A 12,234-nucleotide genomic window follows, 5' to 3' on the forward strand; every position below is an offset into this window, starting at 1 on the left:
ACAAATGTCAGAGCATGATATAACAGGGTACTCACAGAGAAGATATGACAGTAAGTACAAATGTCAGAGCATGATATAACAGGGTACTCACAGAGAAGATATGACAGTAAGTACAAATGTCAGAGCATGATATAACAGGGTACTCACAGAGAAGATATGACAGTAAGTACAAATGTCAGAGCATGATATAACAGGCTACTCACAGAGAAGATATGACAGTAAGTACAAATGTCAGAGCATGATATAACAGGGTACCCACAGAGAAGATATGGCAGTAAGTACAAATGTCAGAGCATGATATAACAGGGTACTCACAGAGAAGATATGACAGTAAGTACAAATGTCAGAGCATGATATAACAGGGTACTCACAGAGAAGATATGACAGTAAGTACAAATATCAGAGCATGATATAACAGGGTACCCACAGAGAAGATGATACAAAATTGCCCGACTTTTCCCTGACCAATACAATCAAATTAATCTGACAAAAAACAAACTGACAGACAATATTTGACAGTAAAACGTAGTTTAAGGTGAATAAATGTCAACAGTAACACTTAAGCACATGTTCTAACGATATGGAATAAAAATTAAAGTTGGCTTCAATATACCTCCCCTCACAGCTGACCCAAACCATCTTTAAATTGATTCATAAATACAATGTAATTTAAATTTTTTTGTTGAAAAATACCAGTTGTTGAATGTAGTATAATATTACTGTAATTTATATATATATATATATGTAACATATGCTATGTAACAGTGGGTAATCTTAACAGATATAGAGTTTATTACAATCACACAATGCTATGTAACAGTGGGTAATGTTAACAGATATACAGTTTATTACAATCACACAATGCTATGTAACAGTGGGTAATGTTAACAGATATACAGTTTATTAGAATCACACTATGCTATGTAACAGTGGGTAATGTTAACAGATATACAGTTTATTACAATCACACAATGCTATGTAACAGTGGGTAATGTTCAAATGTTAAGATGCATATCAGTCTGTACATACAGAACAAAGCAAACATTTGGAGTAAAAAAAAGTGATTTTTCAAGAATGAAATGCAGTCGGCATTCTCTGCAGTTAAAGCACAAGTAACTTACTGATACATATTGGTGGCTAACTTATCATCTTCATACATACTGTATAAACATGAGAGTTCTACAAACACACATCGGAAACAGCTATTTGTTTCACTAGATTGAAAGAAAAGGATTCAATTCCATATCCAGCAGCAAAAAGGGTTAAACCTACACTACTGTATATGCTGTACGACTTACACTCTTTTTTAAACCACTAGTTGAAAAGTAAGAATAGAACACACACAACCTTTCTATTGCAGTCAGCAGAAAAGAAAGTAGTTCAGGAGGCAAGGGGTGTAAAATCCCCTTTCAATTTCTTCTCAGTGTGCATGCTTTTGAATTGTTGTATTAATATCAACCATCGAAGACAGAAATGTTGACACATGTATAAGAACTAAGCCAAAGGCATACAGCATACTTCAAAACACTGGGATTTCAACTCTTCCCGACTTTTTGCTAAAATCTCAAATTTTCCTGGCCTTGAAAAAAATTAAAAATTCCCCGACTTTTTCCAAACCCGTGGGAGCCCTGTATAGTGGTTCCATTACCCGAGGCATTGTTCTGGCCTTAAATATGAAGAACACTAGGCATTATATATGACAAATAACACAAACTTATCTAAAAAACATATTAATTTTTTACACAATAAAAATTAATTACTAAGCACTGTTACAAGAAAATTTTAAAAGACTCACCTCTGCCTGTCACAACTGCAAAATATCCCAAAGCCTTCATGGGAAACAGCTTTCCATCTAGTATTTTCTTGAGCTGTGGGGAATTAAAAAATAGTATGATGAAAAATTATAAGAAAAGCTAAATCCTAAGTATTTATGGTAAACATTTACAAGGTAAAAATGAAAGTCTTTCTTAAAAGGCTAAGCTTGATAAAGAAATGGGTCGCAGAATTAAAAAAAAAAGTAAGACTGTCTCTTTAATTTTTAGATAACTTTTGACAGAAGGGAAACAAGAGTTGAATTACAAGAAAATACATTTCTAAATAGTTTACAATACATTAGATTTTACAAAAAAAGAGTAGTGAATTTTATACAAAATATAACAAATTAAAAGCAAAACTACAAAACAAACCCTGTTAGGATTGGTCATATTTAGCTCCGCTAGGTCTACTTTGGTTAAAACAAAAATTGTTCTCTTTCCTGTGGATCCATTTGACTGACTAGATCTGTCACAATACTCCTTTCAGCATCAACTGAACCATCTGGAAAAAACAACAACAACCAAAAAACCTATAATTAAAACTGTTAATTAGCGTCCATTGTTAAATCTGGTTAGGATTAGTTGCATTTAGTAGTCTAATTCAAATGTGATTAACATTTTGAGGTTTTCTCCTCAGGGGAATTTACAGAGCATTTTTGAGGTCACCACTATCAGGTCAGTTGCCTGTAGTTGAAATATTATAGTTCAATAACAGTGAACTCAATCACAGTTTAATGCTGGAAACAGAAGTTATAGAAAGTGACAGGCACTTAAGTAGAGGTTAGCTAACAATGGGAGAGTAACTCAAAAAGCCTACTTTACAAAATAAGCACATAAAGGACGACCATGTCAGCTATACAGTGTCAAAGATGACCACTAAACATACTGATTTAATGTGATATTTTCTCATTCCAAGTTACAGCATTTCAAGTACTTGTGAATTAAATGTAAAAGTATAAACTGAAAACCTCAGTGATATTATATTCTCCTTATAAAATACATATATAACAATTGTATACTGAAAGCACATGTCTGTTGCACTACCACTGTGCATCTAGCCTGATAAACTTTTATCTGACTGTAGCATAGAGCTATCAAAATAATACCCTCTAAAGGGTCAGAAAAATAACATCAGTCAGTTACCATATGTCTCACTACAGCACTAAATAATTAGAACAGATAACAGTAAAAGTGTCTGTGTGCAATGAGCTGTTCGATTATTAACTTAAACACACATTATAAACTTCAAATTGGTGTTACTTAGCAACTCACTTGGTTTCAACTTCAAAAAGAAAAGTTTTAATTTCTCAATAATTCTAAACTACCACTGCTAATCTGTCAAACTGTTAAGAAAAACAGTATCTAACTTAAACAACTAATGTTTATTTTATTATACTACAGTCTCTGGGTCTTTATAGCGTAAAAAACAATAATCCTACCTTGAATACACAAAATAATAGCATTAGGGTTACTCATGTAAGTCTGAGTGATCTCTCTAATGGCTTCTCTCGTATCATCTGACATTTCAGTCGTGACGGTCTGAAAAATAAAAATACACGCACTCATCGGTTTTAAACATACAAAACTTCCACCTCGCTCACTCAATAAATGTAAAAATAAATTATTCATTAAATTAAAAATAATATTACTGATTGGACTCAAAATATCATTTTGCTTGTAACAGTCCATTCATAATTCTTTTTAACCGTATTAAAGTTAACTGGCAACTTTTAACTGTGACATTCACTTTATATTAATCTAAAAAGGCAACAACGAGTAGTCTAATATTGAAATAGTGTAAAAAATAGATGCTCTAATAATAAAAAACTGGAGTTTATTAGTCATTTTATTCACCGACAAAAACCTTAAAAGTTAATCCTTCTCGTGCTTCTTTTAAAAGTGGTCACTTTTCACTTCCTAATCCTAACGGTGGTAGACCAACATATGATTTTTGTGGTCTTTTAAAACTAAAGGTCTGTTCATCAACTTCTCTATAAAATATTAAACTAACATTTAGCACTGTCAGTACATCAAATATCCCATTCTGAACAAAATGTAACAAAGGATTTTTACCACAAAATAGGAATTTTTCCAGCTTTTATGTATACTTCAAAGTTACATACTTACACTAATAACTCCAGGAAGATCAACAAGCACCATTCTTTGAATTCCTGGTCCTTTTACGGTCATGGCTATCACCTAAAAAAGACATCACACTTAAATAATACCTCCTAATATAACCAGTATACAAATATGTTTACTTATCGAGATACGTATGGGTTTATCTTTACTGTTTCTTGTAACACACAGTTAATTTAAATTGTTCCTAAACTTAAATCTCAGTCTATCATGTTTTCCCTCATACCACACTTTCTGCTTCACCTAACATTTTTTATGTTTTATTAAAGGCTTTTTTATGAGAAGCTTTCGGTTTCGCTGTAGGGTGAAAAATCTAAAAGTTATTGAAGCTTCACTTGAGCCAATGATGGGTCTGGTATTATCACACGCAAAACTTGAAGCCTTACTCAATAGACATTTATGTTTATTTTTGCTCAATTAAGGATCACCTTTCTTAGTGACTGTCATATAAATTTAATGCTATTTGAGCTTTTGAGAGAATAGTTCACTCGCCCAAACTGACAGTCTTTAATCATCATAAACTATCACCACAACAGTTTGGAATTTATAAACGTTTTTACAGAAGGTCTCAGTGATAGTGGCTTTCGAAAAACCAGGTGCAGCTGAAATGCCCCCATACTCTCTCTCTCTCCTTTCTGGACGCCACTCTGAACCAGTCCTGAACTGAATGTATAAAAATACTTCACATTCAATGAACCATGCTTTAACAACTTAATGCTGGTCAAGTCCAACTTGAATTTAAACAAACAGTATCTGGTATAAATTGTAAAACCTGAAGTTGTAATCAATAAACGTTTGTTTTTCCTCTACACAAAATATTCCAAAAACAAAATTAAGCTACCAGATTATTTCTTAGCAATTTTAGATGAAAGAGAATATTCCAAATCCTTTTATCTACAATCCTGCAAATAAAATGCTGCAAGAGTTCATCAGAAAAATGGTCAAGATGTTACAAAGGTTATTTAAAAGACCAGTAAATGAGTAACCACAACATGACAATTAAACACAATGGTAATATATTTAGGGTCCCGAATCTCCTATGTACACGAGTTTAAATTTTACAGCCGAGTTATTCATACCACAGAAAAGAGAAAAAAAATAAACTGTTGCCTGATCCAAAAATGTTACACTCAATCAGCTACATTCTCCATCAGCAGCAAGAGTTTAAAGCATAAAAATGAATGGCTTAACCAGTTATGACTCACTGCTGAACTTGTCCAATCAGAAGCTTGTTGACAAACACATTATGCTAGGGCCCTGTGAAGCTTCGAGATTCGATTCATTTGCTGGGGCTTCGATTTGATATATTCGAATTTACACCACTTTCAGTAAACTTTAGAATTTAGCTTTTAATTCAGTCTATATACTGGAATCTATTTCCTTGTAAGAACACTTTTGTACCATTCTTCTTCCTAGATATTTCAAGTATATTATATCTTTTGTTTTTCGAAAGATTTATCTTTATACTCATTATTAATTGTGTGTAGAAACACTCTACATAAATAAAGAAACCACTTTCTATGTGATTTAAATTTTAATAAAGCCTATATATCCTATAATCTATATATGCACAGCTGATCCATGATTCAATTTGAAAAACATTTTGTGATTCACAGGGCCCTACATTATGCACGAGTTACTTGATTCTTACATTGGCATGTCTTTTGTCTTATGCTAGGAATTTAAAAAAAATTTAGATTGTTTGTTTTGAATTTCGCACAAAGCTACACGAGGGCTATCTGCGCTAGCCATCCCTAATTTAGCAGTGTACGACTAGAGGGAAGACAGCTAGTCATCACCACCCACCGCCAACCCTTGGGCTACTCTTTTACCAACGAATAGTGGGATTGACCGTCACATTATAACACCCCCACAGCTGAAAGGAGCGAGCATGTTTGGTGTGACGGGGATTCGAACCTGTGATTCTCAGATTGCGAGTCGAGTGCCCTAACCACCTGGCCATGACGGGCCAACTAATTTTGAAAAAGTGTAATATAACATTTTTCCTTAATATGTTTGTAATATGCTTTATAATTAGATTTCTATTGTTAAAATAAAATTACAGAGAGAGAGAATATCACTTCAGATAAACTATAAATCTTGTAATGTAACACTATGGGAGGCTGTTCATGAACTCTGATAACAATTTACACATTCTAAACCTTGTCCCGGCTTTGTCTGTGGCTTTTTACTACACAGGCTAAGAGCCCCATCTCTTTAGTTCCGGTGTAAGTAAAATGTAATGATTTACATGTACAGATGACAAGTAAATTGACCCCCCAAGAAAATTTAAATTACAGGACTTTCTGATACAATGTTCTCTTGTTCTGCAATCATAAAAGGCATGAAACTTTAAGATTTCTAAGAGAAGAGATATCTCTAAAATTTAACTAGACTTTCTGAGAGAAGAGATCTCTCTAAAATTTCACTAGACCTTTTAATGGAAGAGAGATCTCTAAAATTTAATAGACTTTTTAACGGAAGAGATATCTCTAAAATTTAACTATACTTTATAATGGAAGAGATCTCTCTAAAATTTCACTAGACCTTTTAATGAAAAAGAGATCTCTAAAATTTAATTAGACTTTTTAATGGAAGAGATCTCTCTAAAATTTAACCAGACTTTCTAAGAGAAGAGATATCTCTAAAATTTAATCAGACCTTCTAAGAGAAGAGATATTTCTAAAATTTAACTACACTTTCTAAGTGAAGAGATATCTCTAAAATTTAACTACACTTTCTAAGTGAAGAGATATCTCTATAATTTAAGTGGACTTTTTTTGTGAAACGTGGTAAAGGTAAAGATAGTTTCCTGTTTAGATCATAGTTTAATCTTCTTTAATTACTACCTGGTTAAGTTCTTCAGTTTGAATGTGTATTACATTTTCTATCACATCACGTCCTTTTCATCTCTTCCAAACACATCTCCATAATGAACAACCAAAATGTTATTTTCCAACCCTGAATGAAATTTTTTTCACTCATTATTACAATATTAGAGATCAGTATTAAACTTACATCAGAACTGACAGTTTTTCCACTAACAACGCTATTTTTCATTCGTAGCTCTACCTCTCTTCTTAGGTCTGCAAGCTAAACATGAAAAAGAAATATCAAGTATGCAACTAAAACACTGAACATTATATATCAAAACATGTATCAACATTGATGAAATCCAATCTGAATTATGCTTATATAGCATTAATACAAATGATATAATTTTTAACTGGAACTAATGAACTTACAATTGCATGGCTAGAGCTAATGTACTTGGAACTCTTTACCTGGAACTGATATATTTAAAAATGGCTTTCTAAAACTGGTGTACTGAGGATTACCACCTACAACTAATGGTCTTGGAACTGCTTACCTAGAACTGATATATTCAGAAATGCCTACCTAAAACTGGTGTACTGAGGATTACCACCTACAACTAATGGTCTTGGAACTGCTTACCTAGACTTGACCTATACAAGATTTCCTACTTGAAACTACCATATGTAAGTTTGCCTATATACATTTTGTATAATTAGAGTTGCAAATTTGAAACTTACACATCTAGAATTTTTCAGTTACTGCTAATGAAGTCAAGAAAGTTTATTTATCACTAGATGGAGTACCCCGTCCCCCACAAAAGTTATGTAAATTCATGATTAGGACATGAAAAGTTCCTTCCCTTATATGTAACTGTAAAAAAAAAAAAAAAATCCTATAAAAACTGCAAAACACAAAATGTGAAACCCCAAGTTTTAATATATCTCCGCATGGACCCAACAACCTTCATGCCAAATGTGATGAAAATTCATCAACAGGGGGCAAAGTAGTGGTAAAAACGCAAAACTGAAAATTTGTATTTATCTCTCCATGGACCCAATGAGCCACCATACCAAATTTGGTGAAGATCCATCTACAAGGGGCAAAGTAGTGGTAAAAAATTAAAAAACGCCTGTAAAAATGACAAAATGCACAACTGAAAATTTGTATGTACCCCCACATGGACCTAATGAGCCTCCATACCAATTTTGGTGAAGATCCACCCACACCCTGCGAAGTAATTACATGGACATACAACAGACAACATATAGACTACTATTATACTTATATATATTTACTGTTTGCCTCAAATTATTGCACTAAAAGTGTATATAAATATAAAAAAAGGCACATTCAGGTTTTAAAGCTAGAAGTATGCGTTCAATATAATTACAAGAGTATTACATTGTTATTCCATTACGCTTTATTAGAAACATGCAGCATGAAAATAAATCCTAAAAATACAAAACATATTTCAATGTTGCTCTTTAGTTACTTTTGTTTTTACAAATGACGTTAAATATTTATTTACAAAGTAGTTTTCAGCAAGCAACAGATCAGAACAGAACCAAAAGACCTCCATCAAGAAAGTATCTAATTATTTTTCTTTATACAAATAAAAGAATTTCCTAAGCCACCTTTTTAAAGACGACACTATTTTCATACCTCACTTTCCCGAGTCAGATCAAATTCTCTAGAACTGTCCTTAAATTTCGCTATGTGGTAGGGGCCTTCACTGAGGGTGACTTTGACTGGAGCTCGTGTCATCATCTCTCCAGCGCCCCTAAATAAACACACACAAGATAACCAAATTATTACAAGTAAATGTTATATCAGCATAAACACAGGACAATTACCAAAATGAGCACCAACCTAGGGGTATGACAATACACTTTGCAGTTAGGTCAATATGATTTTCTTGCAATTTGATGAGATGTGGTCGATATGCATAAAGCGTTTACTTACAAAAATGTACAAAATTATGCTCATGAAAAATTCATACTACTCAGAACAAATACAAATAGTTGAAATACACAAACTAGCAACAGTCACGAGCACATTCATTTATAAACCTAAGTATAATCCACATAAATAATAAAACAAACACAAATAGTTGAAATACACAAACTAGCAACAGTCACGAGCACATTCATTTATAAACCTAAGTATAATCCACGCAAAGAATAAAACAAATATCTAAGTTGATCAATAGACCATCGACCCCTATTACCTATTACTCCTGGCGTAAATGGTAAAAAAAAGAATATTAGATAGATATTAGTTTAAGGAGCATTTTCTTACACCTTAACAAATGAACAGTGAAAAAAATCCAGGACAAATACTTTAACATGAGATTACTCAAGATTATATTAAATATGAAACTAAATATAGATCTCAGTAGGGTAGGAGAGCTTTATTTCTTTAAAAGAGTGGTTGGCTTTTGGAATGGGCTTCCTTCAAATGTAGTGGGTACATTTAATTTAAGGGAAGGCAGAGTAAATACTTGAATGATAAGGGTTGGATTTAAGTGTTTTATTTTAGAGTTCAGTATAGTGAATGGGAAAGTCTATATGAACAGGTTCCTTGTTGTTCATAAAATAGATGTAAATACGTATATATATATAAAACATGGCAAAAGGGCAATTCTAGAAATAAATGACCTTATAACACCAAAACAACAAAATAAATGACCTTATAACACCAAAACAACAAAATAAATGACATTATAACACCAAAACAACAAAATAAATGACCTTATAACACCAAAACAACGAAATAAATGACTGTATAACACCAAAACAACAAAATAAATGACCTTATAACACCAAAACAACAAAATAAATGATCTTATAACACCAAAACAACAAAATAAGCTACCTTATAACACCAAAATGTTGTTTTTATTTGATTAGGCACTCAACGTTTCGCTTTATAGCTTCTTCAGGAGCGTTCACAAAAAACAAAAACTTAAACCTGGTTTCGGTTTGTGTTTATGTGAACGCTCCTGAAGAAGCTGAAAAGCAAAACGTTGAGTTTCTAATTAAATAAAAACAACATTTTGGTGTTATAAGGTCGCTTATTTCTAGTATTAATGTGTCTTCTATACACAAATATGCACTACATAAATTAAATAAAGGCCAATTCTCTTGTAGGTAGAAGTTAACACCTATGTTATATAAATCTTCACTTTAAAAATATTAATCATTAGTTAGTTCATAAAATAAGTAGATAATTATTTAAGTTTTTAAATCATTCTTAACTTCCTCTGACTGTGTTGTAAAAACAAAAGAAAGTAATTTCCCTTTTCTTAATATTCAGTCAACGTTTGACTAAGATCTTGTGAAGTGTAGAAAGTAACTTTTCTAAGAATTGAATAAGCTGGATACATCTTAATGAATAATTTTGTTTTAATTTTCGCTGACCTTTAGAAGAAAAAAACAATTATGATTAAGTCTCGTTCTTCCTTACCGTGGGAATATTCTAGCTTGAGCAACCATTTGACTTAGTCAACGTTTGACTAAGATCTTGTGACGTGTAGAAAGTAACTTTTCTAAGAATTGAATAAGCTGGATACATCTTAATGAATAATTTTGTTTTAATTTTCTCTGACCTTTAGAAGAAAAAAAACAATTATGATTAAGTCTCGTTCTTCCTTACCGTGGGAATATTCTAGCTTGAGCAACCATTTCTAATACACTCGTCTTTCCAGCACTTTGGTCTCCCACTACAACAACCTAAAAAAAAACATTAAACTGGATATTTTGCACTTTATCTTATCAGAGAATGTAAAACTATAACTATAACAATTGGTTCGACCAAAAACACTAATAATGTTATTATTCACACTGCTTAAGTGATGGAAAACACCAGCTTGGGGAAATGATGAAACTTATAACCTTGTAGAATCACACCATACATAATACTAAGTCAAACTTTATAACCCTGTAGAATCACACCATACATAATACTAAGTCAAACTTTATAACCCTGTAGAATCACACCATACATGTAAAACTAAGTCACAAACTTTATAACCCTGAAGAATCACACCATACATAATACTAAGTCATAAACTTAATAACCCTGTAGAATCACACCATACATGTAATACTAAGTCAAACTTTATAACCCTGTAGAATCACACCATACATGTAAAACTAAGTCACAAACTTAACAACCCTAGTTTATGACTTAGTATTACATGTATGGTGTGATTCTATAAAACATATCAAATTGTTTAAAAAAAACAAATAAGGAATTTTAATTTATTGATTCTATATGTATATTATGCCTTGATTTTTACCCACAATTCCTGGTAACATAATCTCCCTTCTTTCAATGGTCAATTTATCCCAAACACAAAAATACTGATAATAAAAAACAAAACATTAAAACTCATCTTGTGAGTAAATCTAACTGGTTTGTAGGAATAAATTTAATGTGTATCTACTGAACAGATTCTAAGTAAACTTCACAAAGCTCATTACATGTAGTATTTAACATTGTATCAACTTGTGTCAGCTATATGTCATAGTATATCTGGTGTACAATCAACACATAAAGCTTACCCTTGGTAAGTGATATATTCAACACATAAAGCTTACCCTTGGTAAGCGATATATTCAACACATAAAGCTTACCCTTGGTAAGCGATATATTCAACACATAAAGCTTACTCTTGGTAAGTGATATATTCAACACATAAAGCTTACCCTTGGTGATATATTCAACACATAAAGCTTACCCTTGGTAAGTGATCTTGAGTGTTGTAACTTGAATCATAGTCACTAAGCTCATCTAAGACTTCTGAATACATGTCAATTAAATTTTTCTGAAAATATAAACAAATTAAAAAAAAGTTGCAATACCAATGTATTACTCTTTATTTAGCAAGTTACTGAAGAAAAAATAACACAACAAAAAAGACGACTACAGCAGCTATAAACAAGTCTGTACTTTTCCACATCAGGTGTATTAAAGATGGTCCTTTGATTATTGGTCAATCCATTCTGCACGAATTACTAAAGATCTCAGATATCTTAATCTGGCTAGCTCCAATGTATACAAATGGTGAATATTGTTTTATAAAACTAAGTTAATTTATAAGCTGTTAAATAGACAATCTTCTTTACAGTACACTTTACTCAAGTACTTCTGTACGTGTGTGGGAAAACATTTTTAATAAAAGTCATAAGCACGGTATATCCAAGCATGCAACTTATCACTTTCATTAGAGATTGTTCTATTCACCTTGATCTTTTACATGATACACTAGTTTACATAAACACGGTATATCCAAACATGCAACTTATCACTTTCATTAGAGATTGTTCTATTCACCTTGATCTTTTACATGATACACTATTTTACATAAGCACGGTATATCCAAGCATGCAACTTATCACTTTCATTAGAGATTGTTCTATTCACCTTGATCTTTTACATGATACACTATTTTACATAAGCA

General features: G+C 32.1%; 1 protein-coding gene across 1 annotated transcript in view; it reads right to left on the reverse strand.

Moving 5' to 3' along the window:
- The window catches only part of LOC106469406 (dynamin-like 120 kDa protein, mitochondrial), a 45,221-nt gene that overhangs the window by 16,815 nt on the left and 16,172 nt on the right, over nt 1–12,234 (reverse strand). Inside the window, 9 exon segments of the mRNA XM_013929896.2 lie at nt 1,792–1,868; nt 2,187–2,257; nt 2,260–2,316; nt 3,254–3,353; nt 3,942–4,013; nt 6,972–7,046; nt 8,433–8,550; nt 10,425–10,501; nt 11,512–11,598. Of these exon segments, the coding sequence (XP_013785350.2) occupies nt 1,792–1,868; nt 2,187–2,257; nt 2,260–2,316; nt 3,254–3,353; nt 3,942–4,013; nt 6,972–7,046; nt 8,433–8,550; nt 10,425–10,501; nt 11,512–11,598 (734 nt within the window).

Source organism: Limulus polyphemus, unplaced genomic scaffold (genome assembly GCF_000517525.1).
Source record: "Limulus polyphemus unplaced genomic scaffold, Limulus_polyphemus-2.1.2 Scaffold3469, whole genome shotgun sequence".
Taxonomy (NCBI): domain Eukaryota; kingdom Metazoa; phylum Arthropoda; class Merostomata; order Xiphosura; family Limulidae; genus Limulus; species Limulus polyphemus.